Source organism: Garra rufa, chromosome 6 (genome assembly GCF_049309525.1).
Source record: "Garra rufa chromosome 6, GarRuf1.0, whole genome shotgun sequence".
Taxonomy (NCBI): Eukaryota; Metazoa; Chordata; class Actinopteri; order Cypriniformes; family Cyprinidae; genus Garra; species Garra rufa.
Genome location: NC_133366.1, coordinates 34,095,629 through 34,112,364, shown reverse-complemented (window position 1 = coordinate 34,112,364; position 16,736 = coordinate 34,095,629). Strand labels below are relative to the sequence as shown.

Sequence of the window (16,736 nt, the reverse complement as noted above, 5' to 3'; positions counted from 1 at the left end):
TAGCTAGTTCTAAAGAACACTCCGCCCATATGGTCAATTATGCAGTGTGACACCATATAAAAGAAAATCTAACAGTCTAAAATCTAAAAGTTTTATAAAATAAATCTTTTTTTTTTTTAAATAAATGTTTCTTGAGCACCAAAAAAAAGTACATTTAAAATATATTTAAAATTGTAATAATATTACTATTTTATGGTATTTTTGGTCAATTAAATGGAACCTGGTTCAGCATAAAATTCCATACAAAATATTCCCAACCCCAAACCTTTGAACGGTACTATATTTGTATAACTTACTGTATATTATGGCTCTGTGAAACCAGTCGTGACGATATCTCTGCATACTTCTCTGACTCAAATGCATTTGTACTGTATGAACTTATATGAACATGTCTTTAAACGGGACATTTAAATCCTTCCCTATAAAACTGCCCTTCTGCAGTCACTCAAATCTGTTGGATCCATACCCTGTTTGGATTCAGTTTCATCACTCTCTCCCCTCCAGACATCCCCGTCTTGACTTTTATTTCATTCCAATCTCCACCAGACCAAAACAATCGCTGTGTTAGAAACAATCAGGTGTGTGTGTGTTTCCTCCTCTGTTGATATGTGTGAGGAGCAGACCACATAAGTTCATTTGTGTGTTTTTATGCCCATTGGTGCAGATGTTAACACAACACTAGAGCTGTGTGGAATGCAGCTGCAGTCTCGGAGGTTCTGCTCTGTGTTTGTGTTCTGATATTCCATTACAGCTCTCCCGTTGGGTTAACTATAAAAATGAGTTGGAGGGGGGTTGTTTTAGAGATGATATGATGCGATACGATGGGATGATGAATGTGTTTATGCAGCACTTCATAGTGTGTTAAAATGATAAAAAAAGAACTTGAATTTCAGTGGTTTAAGGAACTAAAAATGTTGTAATTAGAGAAGTCTAATCTTAGAATACTATAGATTTCAGTGTCCATAAATATTATTATTGAAAAAAGCAGCATGATCCCAACCGTACCAATGAACCTACAACGAATTTAGACCACAAACCAAGTTAAATGGAACTTACATTAATATTTATTTTATTTTATTTTACATATGGCTTCTGCATTTTAACTTTATTTAAAGTATTCTTTGTGTGTGGGGGGGGACATTTCTTAGGTCCCCATGAGGAAACAGGCTTTTAAATCATGCACAATGAGTTTTTTTGAGGAAGTAAAACTGTGCACAGTCTCCTGTGAGGGCTAGGTTTAGGTGTAGGGCGATAGAAAATACGGTTTGTACAGTATGAAAACCATTACGCCTATGGAATGTCCCCATAAAACATGTAAACCCAACATGTGTGTGTGTGTGTGTGGTTTTAGTTCACATATATTCACTTTGAGGCATATGCTACACTTAAAAATAAAGGTGCTTTAAAAGGTTCTTCACAGAGATGCCATAGAAGAGCCATTTTTGGTTCCACAAAGAACCATTCAGTCAAAGGTTCTTTAAAGAACCATCTCTTTCTTGCCTTTTTATAATCTATAGAACCTTCTTTAACCACAAAGAACCTTTTGCGAAACAGATAGGTTCTTCAGATGTTAAAGGTGGATCATTTAGACAAAAAAGGTTCTTCTATGGCATCGTGAAGTACCTTTATTTTTAAGAGTGCAGTGCAGTTCAGTAAATGTAGCTATATTTTTGATGTATAATGACCCATTTATATTTTGCTTTTTTAAATAAAAAAAACTGCCATTCAAAAGTTTGGGATCAGTAAGATTTTGAAATTTTTTAATAAGTTTCTTATGCTCATCACCGCTGCATTTATTTGATCAAAAATACAGAAAAAAAATGCAATGTTGCAAAATATTATTACAGTGTAAAATAGCCGTTTTCTATTTGTTAATATACATATATAACATATTCCTTTGATGTAAAGCTGAATTTATATCATCATTACTCCAGTCTTCAAAAAAAAAAAAAAATCGTTCTAATATGCAGAACTATTATCAATGTTGGAAACGCTTAATATTTTTTTAGAACCTGTGACACATTTTTTAGGATTCTTTAATGAATAAAAAGTTAAAAAGAACAGCATTTATTTAAAACAGTTTGAGGTCAGTAAATTTTTATTCTTTATTTTGTAAGAAATTAATACTTTTTTCAGCAAGGATATATTAAATTGATAAAAGTTGATAGTAAAGACCATTAGAAAATATTGTTAGAAAATATTTCTATTTTAAATAAATTCTTTTAAACTTTTTTTTTTATTCATCAAACAATCCTAAAAAAAGAATTACAGGTTTCAAAAAAATATTAGGCAGCACAACTGTTTCAAACATTGATAATAATAATAATAATAATAATAATAATAATAAATCAGCATTTTAGAATGATTTAAGGATCGTGTGACACTGAAGACGGGAGTAATGATGCTGAAAATTCAGCTCTGCATCAAATAAATTATATTCTACAGTATATTAAATAGAAAAACATTATTTTAAATTGTAATAATATTTACAATATTGCTGTTTTTTTCTGCAATTTTAACCAAATAAATGCAGTCTTGATGAGCCTAATAGACTTGTTTAAAAAACATTAAACATCTTACTGATCCCAAACCTTTGAACGGCAGTATATATGATATAAGTAACTTCTCAAATAGAAACAACAAAAGCACAAACCATTCTTGAAAGTTGCAGAGGAACTTTTTTCTTATTGTTAAAAAATGGAATGCAAAATTAAACTCAAATTATGCAAACCTGGGCTTTTTTCCTTATTCTACACTTTTTTTACATTAACTTTTCTGTGGACCTGACTTGCACCTACCTTGGGGTCTCTGAACCCTAGTATGAAATTATGACTCATGTGTGTGATGCAAATTAAGATATTAGCTGTTGAAATACATCAGTACAGAGAAAAATCGAACTGTTTGTTAAGTATTTCATGACATTTTTCAATAAATGCTGATATTTATTGTAGTTAAAGATGACATGTGATGATTTTGTGTGTGTTTGTGCAGGTGTGAGTGTACTCCAGGTTATACCGGGGAGCATTGTGAGGTGGATTTTGATGATTGTGAAGATAACAAGTGTAAAAACGGGGCTCAGTGTACCGATGCCGTGAATGGCTACACGTGTGTGTGTCCAGAAGGATACAGGTGAGCAGGAATTCAAAAACCACACTACATTTATACAGTTCAACATGTGAAATACGTGTCTCACTGTGTGTGCGCATGCGTGTGTGTACAGTGGGTTGTTCTGCGAGTTCTCCCCTCCAATGGTCCTGCCGAGAACAAGTCCGTGTGACCACTATGACTGTGCCAACGGTGCACAGTGTGTTGTCAAGGACACATATCCTGTGTGTCAGTGTCTCCATGGTTACGAGGGCGTGCACTGTGAGAAGCTGGTCAGTGTCAACTTCATCAATAGAGAATCGTTCCTGCAGATCCCCTCCAACCTCATTACAGAACAGGCCAATATATCACTGCAGGTACATCACACATATAAAGATCACTCTGCTTGAGTGAGAATAAGAGAAAGAGATTAAGTTAATTCTTCATCAATTATATATTAATGCACACTCATGTGTTTTATATGCATGTGCTAGATCGCCACAGATGAGGATAATGGAGTGTTGTTGTATAAAGGAGATAATGAACACATTGCGGTGGAGCTCTACAGAGGCCGACTGAGAGTTAGTTATGACTCTGGATCTTACCCCCCATCTGCCATCTACAGGTACACATACACACACACACGTTTATACTGCAGTTATTTTATAGCACTAAAAACTTACCCAATCAGAAATTCTGATTCAGAATTTAGAGTTGGAACTATCCATTTTCACTAAATCATGATCAAAAAAAGTTAGTTATATTTACTTCAAGGTAACACTTTACAATAAGGTTCCATTGGTTATTGTTAGTTAATACATTAACTAACAGGAACAAACAATGAACAATACATGCATTACCGTATTTACTCATCTTTGTGAATGCTGGTTAATGAAAAACAGTTGTTCATCATTAGTTCATTTTAATTCACAGTGCATTACACTAATGTTACCAAGCACATTTGATTTTAATTTAAAAATTTTAAATTAAAATGAACTAAGATGAATAAATGCTGTAGAAGTATTGCTCATTCTTAGTTCATGTTAACTGAAGTAGTTAACTAATGTTAACCTTATTGTAAAGTGTAACTGACTCCATATACACATACTATACTGTTCAAAAGTTGCGTTAATTTTTTTAAAAGAAAAAAGAAATTAATAATTTTATTCAGCAAGGATGCGTTTAATTGATAAGAAGTGACAGACATACAGTTGAGGTCAAAAAGTGTACATACACCTTGCAGAATCTGCAAAATGTTAATTATTTTACCAAAATGCATGTTATTTTTTATTTAGTACTGACCTAAATAAGATATTTCACATAAAAGATGTTGAATTTATAAAGACTTATAAAAATGACCCCATTCAAAAGTTTGATTATAAGCTGACATACGCTTGATTCTTAATACTGTGTTGTCACCTGAATGATCCACAGCTGTGTTTTTTTTTTTGTTTAGTGATAGATTCCCTAGAGTCCCTTGTTTGTCCTAAACAGAAACTGCCCGCTGTTCTTCAGAAGAATCCTTCAGGTCCCATGAATACTTCAGCATTTTTGTGTGTTTGAACCCTTTCCAACAATTACTGTATGATTTTGAGATCCAGGAAACATGATGCATTAAGAGCTGCGGGGTGAAAACCTTTTGAATTTGAAGATCAGGGTAAATTTAATTTAAATTTTGTCTTCTGGGAAACTACTACTTTTGTAGATTCTGAAGGGCAGTACTAAATGAAAAAATATGATACACATCTTCATTTGTTCAAAAGTTTACAGCCCTGGTTCTTAATGCACCGTGTTTCCTTCTGAAGCATCAGTGAGCATTTAAACCTTCTGTAATAGTTGCATATGAGTCCCTCAGTTGTCCTCAGTGTGAAAAGATGGATCTCAAAATCATACAGTCATAGTTGGAAAGGGTTCAAATACACAAAAATGCTGAAAAACCACAGAATTTTAAACCTGAATTATTTTTCTGAAGAACAGTGGGCAGTTTCATTGTTCAGGACAAACAAGGGACTCATGAACAACTATCACTAAACAAAAAAAAAAAAAAAAAAAAAACAAGCAAAAACCAAACAGCTGTGCATCATTCACTTGAACCGGACCATTTTTATAAATTTAATATTTTCTCTTGGGGACTATATGTAAACATCTTTTATGTGAAATATCTTATTCAGGTCAGTGCTAAATAAAAAACATGCATTTTGTATAATCCCTTTTATTTTGGTAAAATAATGTAAAATAAATCTAGCAGATTCTGCAAGGTGTATGAAAACTTTTGACTTCAACTGGAAATGCAACCTTTGTGAGCATAACTCAAACTTTTGAAGTTGTAACTTACACATTTTCATATTATTGTATTCACATAAAGTTACATAAAGATAGAATAATCCTTATTTACAGAGTGATATACATTAGATTTTTAGCTTTGGTTCATGTTTACAATTTTTAAGAAATTAAGTTTAGCTTAAAAATAATTGCCAAAGGGCTGGGGTTAAGGTCACAGACCTCCTAAATAGCTTTTTCAATAGTAATGATGAAAACTCTTGCCTTTATCCCTTTGAAGTCTAATCAATGTAATGTCTTCCTTTCATGACAGTCAATAGCTCAACTAAAACACAGTCTGCAGGTATTATTCTAAATGTTCACTTCTGCTCTCTCTCTAGTGTTGAGACCATAAATGATGGCAGTTTTCATGTCGTGGAGCTGGTGGCGAAGGATCAGTCTCTGTCTCTCTCCATTGATGGAGGAAGCCCCAAATCCATTAACACTGCCAGCAGCCCCAGCCCAGTACCCAGCCCTGCTCCGCTTTATCTTGGAGGTATGTAAAACACACTTGCCCATTTGAAAAATGGTTATTACTTTTTAAATGAAATAATAATAAGCTCCTATCTCTTTTAGGAATTCCTCAGCAGTCTGGACTGGCCTCGTTACGTTCTTCCGGGAGGAACGGCTCTAGTTTTCACGGTTGCATCCGAAACCTTTACATTAACGACCAGCTCCAAGACCTCACTCAGTTCCTGCTGCAGGAGGGGGTTGTGCCTGGTTGTCAGCCCTGCCAGCGGAGTGTATGCGCCCATGGGCAGTGCCATGCTACTGGACAATCCTCCTTCAGCTGTGAGTGTGAGGCGGGATGGACAGGCCCACTTTGTGACCAGCAGATCAACAACCCATGTGACGGCAACAAGTAAGAGACTAAAAAGTGCACACACATGCACACATTGGTTTTATTATAGAAGAATGGCCATCTCATAAGTGTTTTTTCTATGTGCATCTCTCAGGTGTATCCATGGCACCTGTCTGCCCATAAACTCATACTCGTACAGCTGTCGCTGTCACCCAGGCTTTTCAGGTGTATTATGCGATGAAGAGGAGCAGTTAAGTCCCTGTCAGTACATAGCCTGTAAACACGGGCGCTGTCGCGTGTCCGGGCTGGGGAAGGCCTACTGCGAGTGCAACAGCGGCTACACAGGGCAAAGCTGCGATAGAGGTACGACAGGGTGGTTTGACCCTTTTTGTAAAACCTGATCTAATGAGAAAAATGTGACTACACTTGTATTTTTGCAGTATATGTATCATTGCTGTTTCCAAGTGAAATGTCCACTAAGTAACACTGAAAATGTTATTTTCTTCAACATTAAACGCCTACTTCCACACTACACAGCTACACTACCAGTCAAAAGTGTTTGAACAGTAAGCTTTTTAATGTTTTTTAAAATAGTCTCTTCTGCTTGCCAATCCTGCATTTATTTGATCCAAAGTGCAGCAAAAACAGTACAATCTGAAATATTTTTACCATTTAAAAAACTATTCGAATATACTTAATAAAAAATTTATTTATTCCTGTGATTTCAAAGCTGAATTTTAAGCATCATTACTCCAGTCACATGATCCTACAGAAATCATTCAAATATTCTGATTTGCTGGTCAGAAAGCATTTATTATTATTATTTTGAAAACAGCAGAGTAGATTCTTTCAGTTTTCTTTGTTGAATAGAAAGTTCAGAAGAACAGCATTTATCTGAAACATTATAAAATGAAACATTATATCATATTATTTTATAGTGTATAATGTTGCAAAAACCTTTTATTTCAGATAAATGCTGATCTGTGGATCTTTCTATTCAACAAAGAAACCTGAAAAAAAATGTACTCAACTGTTTTAAGTAGTGATAACAATAATAAAAAAAAGTTCACTGAACAGCAAATCAGCATATTAGAATGATTTCTGAAGGATTATGTGACACTGAAAACTGTAATTATGCTGAAAATTGAGCTTTGATCACAGGAATAAATTACAAAATATATTCAAATATTATATATATTATAGATAGATAGATAGATAGATAGATAGATAGATAGATAGATAGAAGTTATTTTAAATAGTAAAAATATTTCACAATATTACAGCTTATGCTGTATTTTTGGATCAAATACATGCAGGCTTGGTGAGCAGAAGAGACTTCTTACTTCTTTCAGTAAGAAAAAAAATCTTACTGTTAAAAAACTTTTGACTGGTAGTATACATTCTCTCACAATTTAAAGAAACAGACCAAACATTTAAGTCTTTAAATGATAACCTTCTTCCCTAAATTGTATTATGTCTTGATGTATTTCATGTCTTATGAATGTGTATGCAAAGCCAATACTTATTTACTCACTTCTACCGTAACTTGTGGTTGCATGTGCCAAAAATGTCTTTAATGCTTATACGGTATGTTGCTAAAGTGGTGTTTTCATTCTAAACTTCAATGTTGCTTGCTTTTGATGTTGAAGTGCTAACCCTGTGAGCTGCTAATCTTGCACTATTATTATTGTTATTTTACTAACATTCGTTTTTAACCTTCCTGTTAACTTCAAGCTGCTACTGAAAGCGGTGTGGACCCCACTCAGGTCCGCCAGGTGAGGGATGCATGTTGTGTGTGTGTGTGTGTCTGTGTTTATCTTAAAGGAATAGTTCACCCCAAAATTTTAATTTGCTGAAAATGCACTCACCCTTAGGCCATCAGAGATTTGCTTCTCAGAACAGATGTGTAGAAATTTAGCATTTCATCATTTGCTCACTAATGGATCCTCTGGAGGTTTTACATCTGATAAAAACTCGAGTTCATCAGTTAACATCTTGTGAAGTAAAAAGCTGCATGCTTTTAATAAACAAATCTATCAAGATGTTTTCAACTTTAAGCCGTTGCGTGCTTCCAGGTAAAATATGAGTCTCCTATCCATAATATTTCTTGCTTCAGTGAAAAAGTCATTTGTCAGAAATGTAGACAGATCAAGCACTGTTCACAAGTGAAATCAGTCCAATAAAGTTCTAAACAAATATGGTGGATTTTGATGAGATGACAACAGAGGATGGACTTTTCCACAGAGGAAGCATTACTCTAGATTTATTAGGGGCTTGTATTTTGGCTAAAAGTTAAAACGCCTTAATGATGGATTTGTTTCTAAGAAACATGCAGTTTTTTACTTCACAACATAATAATTGATGGACTGGGTTTGTATCAGTTACTTGTGGGTTACTCTGATGGTTTTATCAGCTGTTTGAACTCATATTCTGACACCACCTGCGGAGGATCCAGTGGATGTAATGCTAAATTTCTCCAAATATGTTCCCATGAAGAAACAAACTAAGTGTACATGTTGGATAACCCGAGTAAACTAAGCAAATATTCATTTTTGGGCCAACTATTCCTGTACATTTTCTTCCCTCCTTTAATCACTAATAAAACTTAAGTGGAACCTATATTCCTGCAGTGCCCCACAGCCATCTTCTCTCCTTCCTTTTTCTGCTTTCACCATGTATTTTCATAGGAGTTACCTTACAATTTAACAGTAAAAATATAATGAAAAAGATCAGGATTGATATGCTAAATGTAATACGCTATATAGTGCTCAGTCATTTTTTTCCCTCTCCGTAGAGATGGCGTGTCGGGGGGAACGGGTCCGAGATCACTATCAGACGCAGCAGGGCTACGCAGCGTGCCAAAGCACAGAGAAGGTCTCCCGTTTAGAGTGTCGGGGCAGCTGCGGGGACAGCACCTCCTGCTGCGCCCCCCTCCGCAGCAAACGTAGGAAATACACCTTCCAATGCACAGACGGATCCTCTTTTGTACAGGAGGTGGAAAAGGTCGTTAAGTGTGGCTGCACAAAATGTCCATCTTAAAAGCGAAAAAGAAGAAATCCATCCTCACACCCCCCCTGTTTTGTTTTACCTTTTTTGTCAGTGTTGGACTAATGTTTTTTCCTTCAAAGGAGATAATGGATTACTGTAAGATAAAGAACAAACCTATTTTTTATTATGAAGCGGAGAAAAAAGACAAAAAATAGATTTTAGGTTTTTTTTGCCATCATTTTAGGTACTGTGACTTTTTTTTTCTTTGGCAAAATCACCTCAGACCAGAATGGAAAGCAAACACACCGTTGACACATTTCACTTTTTGTGTCTTTCTTTGTGCCATTCTTTTATGTGGTTTTCTGGACTGCCGTAACTCATTTCACCTGGACTTTGTGAAGGTGAGATAAAGTATCATTATGGAGACGACAAGCGGATTCGCTGAGAGCGGACGTCTCCCCTCCTACTTCCTTACAGTGTACCACACAAACACACACTATCATAGCTGCTCCTATTCATTCACACACACCTTACCCACTGTGGGAAGTGTACACACGATCTCTTCCAGCATGCACGCACACTCACTCACTCACACACTCTTCCGATCCACATTATAAACCATGTGTATTTATTGTATCAAAAATACTGTCACATTACTTATACTCGGTATAGCCCTTCGTTTCCCTGGAGTTACAGTTGGAATTTCTTAATATATATTAATTTATATTCGTCCTTTTACCAATTTAAATCACTCATAGCTTACTGAGTAGAATAACTAACGTTGTGTCTCCTTCATTCGGTTGGTTTGACCAATGGGACTGTTGTATTTACCATTAAAAAAATAGAAAAAGAAGAAAAAAAAAAAACTTAGTGGTGTTATAAATCTTCAAATGTGAAGTGAAAACATTGTATATTTTTGTCGAAGCTCCTAAAAATTTGTATGGTGACACAGATGTGCTTTATATTAGAGTTTAAATGTATAGTTAAAAATCTCCCCATGTATTCTGTATAGAGCACATGCCATAGTTTAAACAAAAAAAATAACAGTAGCGTCCATAGCTGTCAATAAACCTCTTTTTAAAATATCCTCCTTGCAAATCCTTTTTAATGATACAGATAGAAAGAAAAACTGTGACTTTTTTTCTAAATGATACTACTTTGTTACCACTCTGTTTCCCCCATGTTAACATGTTGCTGCTAAATTGGTATTGTAGACTTTGGATGATGATGCTGATGTTTATTGTAGAGGACGTTGCTCATTCATTGAGCAAATTGTTTTACTGATCAATGAATAAAGATGTCCCCTCCCTCTACAAGGTTGTTCCTCTCTATGTAACGCTCACGTCTCCAAAAGCACACAATACTTACATTAGGGGTGTCTAATCTTCCTTCTGCAGAGTTAGCATATTATCAGGCTGCACTTACCTATATATATACACACAACCAGTCAAATGTTTTTGAACAGTAAGACTTTTAATGGTTTTAAAAAGAAATCTCTTTTGCTCACCAAGCCTGCATTTATGATCCAAAGTTTTCTATTTGAATATATTTTAAAATGTAATTTATTCCTGTGATTTCAAAGCTGATTTTTTTTGTATCATTACCCCAGTCACATGATCCTTCAGAAATTGTTCTAATATTCTGATTTTCTGCTCAAAAAACATTATGTTAAAAACATTTTTTCAGGTTTCTTTGATGAATAGATAGTTCAGAAAAAAAAAAGAAATAGAAATCTTTTGTAACATTATAAATGTCTTTAACATCACTTTTGATCAATTTAAAGCATCCTTGCTAAATATAATTTATTTCCCCCAAAATAATAAAAAATTATACTAAGTGGTATAATGGAAGTGTATAAAGGCTTATTTCAGATAAATGCTTTATATTCATCAAAGAATCATAAAAAATGTACTCAACGGTTTTAAATATTGATAATAATAATTAAAAAATAATGAACAGCAAGTCAGCATATTAGAATGATTTCTGAAGGATCATGTGACACTGAAGACAGGAGTAATTATGCTGAAATGAAAATTACTGAACAGAAGAGAATTCTTTAAAAAAACATTAAAAAAAATCTTACTGTTAAAAAACTTTTGACTGGTAAAAAAAAAAATTAGAGGAATGTTTAATGTTGCCAGCAGGTGGAGACATAGTACACTAATTACTTTGTTTTTCTTGATGCTGCCAGTGTCCTTTGGCACCCCATACACAGTAGAGATAGAACATCCATTAAAACATCTTGGATAAAAACAAACTGTCTCTAAATAACAGCTAATGAAAGAATCCATTAAAAAAACAGGACTGAGACATGATATAATGTGCTGCTAATCTAAATTGTCTGAGCGTAGTGATCTCTTAAGAATCAAATTAGTTTTTGATGGTCCTTAATTTGTACTATTACTTACATGCACATTCTCCTGACTGGAATGTAAAAAAGTGAGTGCTTAAATAGAAAAGAATAGTGTGGCAAATAACAAAATAACTGAAATAATTCATATTACTGCAGTTTCCAAAAACAGGTCTTGTCAGAACACCTTGAGGAATGGAAAGAGGAAAGAATGTGTGTTGCTGATTATTCCACAGATGTCACTACAACAAGTCATGTACTTGTAAGCAATTTGTGTACTGAATGTAATGCTGATGATACACTGGGCAACTTTTTGAGCAATTTTATTGGGCAACTTTTTTTGAACAATGTTGCTTGGGCACTTTCCCATTGAGAATGGGTAACACATTTCTATCTGGATGATTTAGATCAGTTGTGGGCCCTGTATCACACCTGGCTGCTTGTTGATGGCAAAATTTGCGAAAGTTGCCCAGCAACATTGATCAAAAAGTTGCCCAGTGTATCATTAGCATAAGACTAATATTAGAAACCTTTTGAAAACTCTAGACACAAAACTCAATAATCATATAATCATCCCCCCCCCCCCCCCCCCAAACATAGCAATTGATACAATTGCTTGTAATTTTTCTTAAGTTGACCTGTTCATTGAACTAAAATCACCTGATCAAAAATGATATATTACACCACAGTATGACCAATTCAAAATGCAGATGACACATTACATCTGAGATGAATGTCTATTCCATTACATTGACAAATAATGAATATTTTACGGAAAATGGCAAATAGCTCAGTTTCCAGAAAAGATACATTAATATCAACAGAGTTGCTGCAGTACTTGCTTTTTGTAGGCCTAAAAACTAGTTAGCATTTAGCATTCCCAGTTCCATCATTCTAAAGTTAATGAGTTTTCAAAATGGGTTTTCAGTTAAAGGAACACTCCACTTTTTTTGGAAATAGGCTCATTCTCCAACTCCCCCCGAGTTAATAAATTGATTTTTACCAAGGCTCTCAAGTTTTGGAAAAAGTTTGGAGTGAGATTTTATCTGTTAGGGGAGGAGCCACTCAAATATTTGCAGCAGCGGCCCCTCGGCCCCACGCAATTCTCTCCTGTTTTTGCTAAAAGTTCAACTATCTATTGTTCATAATTAACCAGCACAAAATAAAAAAATATAACAACTGGTAGATCTGATAAGTCAAATTCATAAAAATTAAATGCTTTAAATATTTCAAAAATGCATATGTATCTAAAGTAAAAAAAGAAATTTGGCCCCAAACGAGCAAACTAAACAGCAGTGCTCAATGCACATACTGTAAACATACAGGAGGATTGCAGAACTTGCTCATTGCATGTATGTCAATCTGTGTGTGTGTTTGTGAAAGAGAGAGGGTACAATGTTTCAGGAGTTAAACAGAGGTGCTAAAGATTTTGTGGTGGCTGTGCTTTAAAATTAAATTATTATAATCTTAATTCAAGTGATGAAGGATTTTGTAAAATTGACAGTAATTAGTGTTGAGTGCTACTGTAAGGTAAACCTGCCTGCTTAAATTTGTTTTAAAAGGATTAACAGTTGAAAACATTCCTTAGAAATGTAGTAATCAAATGTAATGCTACATTACCTCTAAAGCAACTGAAATAGTTACACTACTTTTAAATTACATTTTAAATAGGGAAATTTAATCTGTAGCCTATTACAGCCAAAATAACCTTCCCAACAATGTTGATACATTTGTGTTTTGAAATATATAAAACAATTTATTTTATTTGGATGAATTTGTCTGTCTTTTTTAGCAGATTTACCAATTATCTTGTCTTTTCCTTAATTTCAGGCCCACAATTAGTTAAAGCTGTTGAAGAACTAATAATTTTGCACAAATTTGGCTATAATCCCCAACATCAGTTCTCACTATCTTTGATCACAGGCAAGTGATTTTGTCTAGAAATCGTAAAAAGGAAAAAATAAATAAATGAAATTAAATATGAAAAACCCTGCTCCTACTAGTTTCTAGTAAATACAAATGGCAACGTCCGCTCCGAGACCGCAACGCGACCACCTCCTCAACACTAAACGCTTCCACTGCGAGAGAAAGCGGCAGCCCCGCAACGATTCCACCGCTGGCCTTGTCCCGTGTGTGCGTGTCTACGTTGCCTAGTGACGAACGTGATTGTAGCGGGATCACGTAATATACCAGAAAACGGCAAATTCTAATTTTTTGGCTGGTAGGTGCCATTTAACTCTCAAGACAGCTGTGAGCTTGGCAGAGTACTTCTCTCTGCAAAGGATGCACCTCATCCATTAACACCATATAGCGGGACAAGTTATCCCTTACTTTTCAGCGTGAGAAATACAAGGTGTGGCGTGAGAGTGTGTGAACTGGTTGAAATGCGTGTGTCTCACGGTGAATGCGTGAGACTTGAGAGCCCTGTTTTTACCATTTTGAAATCCATTCAGCCTTTCTCCTGTTCTGTCGATATCACTTTTAGCATAGCTTAGCATAGATCATTGAATCCTATTAGACCAATAGCATCGCGTTCAAAAATGACCAACGAGTTTCCATATTTGTTGTATTTAAAACTTGACTCTTCTGTAGTTATATCGTGTATTAAGACCGGTGGAAATGCAAAGCTGCGAGTTTCTAGGCTGATAAGATTAGGAACTACACTTCCATTCCGGCGTAATAGTCAAGGAAGTTTGCTGCCGTAATATGGCCGAAGCAGGCGGAGTATTATCAGAAATGAGTTCCCAGCTAGTTTAGCATTTGCACATGTGCTGCGTGATATTACTGCTCCTGCTTCAGCCTTATTACGGCAGCAAACTTCCTTGACTATTATGCCGGAATGGAAGTGTAGTTCCTAATCTTATCAGCCTAGAACAGAGTTTTTCAACCTTTTTTGAGCCAAGGTACATTTTTAATGGAAAAAAAATCACAAGGCACACACCAACAATCGAAACTGTAAAAAAATGAAACTCTGTAGCCTATTAGGGCTGGGCGATATGGCAAAAAAAAATTCTCACGATAATTTTTTTCATATCAGTCAATATCGAGTCAAATCTTTATATCTATCAATATTAAAGGCAGATTTTTACTCCTGAATGAAAGAAAAAACAGATAGTTAATTATTATTTATGGTTTATTGTCAGAACAAGACACATACTTTCCAAACAATGATCAATTGAGGTAGAATACAGATTAGAATATTACTAGTAAAATCAACATCAATAGAATACAATATTATTAATATTAATAGAATATATACAATTCTTTAAAAAAAAGAACTGTAATATGATGATTTTTAAGTATATTTATCATTCAACAAAAATAAGAATAGACTAATCTTTTCAGCATGCCAATCCCTTTGTGCAGTTGATTTAACACATTTTGTAAAATGTTTTGGCTGTCTGACAATATAAATAAAAAAATGGCTCAGGGCTCTATACTTTTCTTGGTAGGAGCACTTGTGCTCCTAACTTAAAAAAAAAATAGGAGCACAGTCAAAATTTTAGGAGCACATTCTAACCAATAATCAAAACTCTGATAAAAAAATAAAAATAAAAAAAAATTAGCCTTTCTATTACGAGGTGCTATTTGACTCCTCAAAGTGATTTACAGGGGAATTTTGTTTTATACCTTTGTTTTTTATCCTTTCATATGTTTAATGAGGCTCAGAGGTGAAATGAATGCAATCAAAATCATAAATTCATGTTGAGATTAATGTTTTTAATATAAAATTATGACTACAGAAATTTAAATAACTGAACAGATTTGCCAGCAGGTGGCGGCAAGACACTGATTTAATTACTGAATCATATTGTTCATTTGATTCGTTTGAACGGATGGTTCAATCTGGAATAAAGTAAGTGTGTCTGTCTTTATGAATGGGAAATTGAATCATTTCACTAGATTCGTTTAAAAACGCTCGTTTCATTCATGAACGAAACACCGTGTTTGAATGGAGATGCGCGCAGTTGTGACTTCTTTCAGACTACTTTTGACGAGGAAATAGAGCAAAATCAGGCATAGTGTTGTAGTCAGTCAATGTAAGTCACTTAATAACTTCTTGTTTATTTAACTGCTGTATTAAATAGACCAATTAGGTGAAATTGAATAATATCCCACGGCACACCTGACGATCTCTCACGGCACACTAGTGTACCGCGGCACAGTGGTTGAAAAACACTGGCCTAGAAACTCGCAGCTTTGCATTTCCACTGGTCTTAGTACACGATATAACTACAGAAGAGTCAAGTTTTAAATGGGACAAATATGGAAACTCGTTGGTCAATAATCTATGCTAAGCTATGCTAAAAGTGATATCGCCAGAACAGGAGAACGGCTGAATGGATTTCAAAACGGTAAAACTCAACTTATTAACTCGGGGGGAGTTGGAGAATGAGCCTAATTCCAAAAAAAGTGGAGTGTTCCTTTAAATGCCTTAAATAAAGTTTGTGGTTAACACAAGCTCAAGATATTGTCATGGTTTATTCTACAACATAAAATACATGAGTAATACCACCTTGTTTTTTTTTTGTTTTTTTACTTTTACACTGAACCAGAAAACTCATCTACTAGAAGTCTGATTTGACAGCCTTGATGTGTTTATAATTATGATCTTGCAAAGTATTCTAACTCAATTTTAGGGAAAATGTTTTTTAAATAAAGACTGAGAGATGTCGTAAGCCTAGTGGCAGTGACAGAAATGTAGTTTGTTTATAATGCAGCTTATGTTTTGCTTTTTACATCTGGTGATTGCATTTAGGCCTCAAAATTCAGAAGTGTTATGTTCATTTTTGAGGAACATAGATAAAGAAAACATGTAAGAATCATAAACTTTTTGTTGGTCACAGAGCTTATTTTCTGCAAAAATCCAAAAGCTAGTGGAAAAATCCTACTGGGGTTTTATTGAGGGCACCAGGGTGATGCTAAATTCTGGGTTGGCCTACAAAAATACATTAATAACTGCAACTCTCCATTTCCATGGGACATGAACCAACTGGACTGTATTATCTATAGATGTAATATTTCATCATCATTCTTTGTCAGACATTGTTTCTATGATCCCATGAATCACTGTTTAGTCCATGTTTTCAGATTTGACATTACTGTATGTATGTAGGCCTTTGTAATGAGAACCTGTGACAAAATCCACAAGACAGGTTTGATGCAAATACAAAAATACAGAGCAATCCTTTT

At 34.7% G+C, this 16,736-nt stretch overlaps 1 protein-coding gene across 1 annotated transcript in view; it reads left to right on the top strand.

The window, feature by feature from the left end:
* The window catches only part of slit2 (slit homolog 2 (Drosophila)), a 92,453-nt gene extending 83,230 nt beyond the window's left edge, over positions 1–9,223 (top strand). Inside the window, exons 31-38 of the mRNA XM_073842642.1 lie at positions 2,992–3,129; positions 3,221–3,461; positions 3,579–3,709; positions 5,745–5,899; positions 5,980–6,265; positions 6,360–6,568; positions 7,940–7,980; positions 9,000–9,223. Of these exons, the coding sequence (XP_073698743.1) occupies positions 2,992–3,129; positions 3,221–3,461; positions 3,579–3,709; positions 5,745–5,899; positions 5,980–6,265; positions 6,360–6,568; positions 7,940–7,980; positions 9,000–9,092 (1,294 nt within the window). The 3' untranslated portion in view covers positions 9,093–9,223. The remainder of the gene's footprint in view (positions 1–2,991; positions 3,130–3,220; positions 3,462–3,578; positions 3,710–5,744; positions 5,900–5,979; positions 6,266–6,359; positions 6,569–7,939; positions 7,981–8,999) is intronic.
* The last annotated feature ends 7,513 nt before the right edge of the window (positions 9,224–16,736 follow it).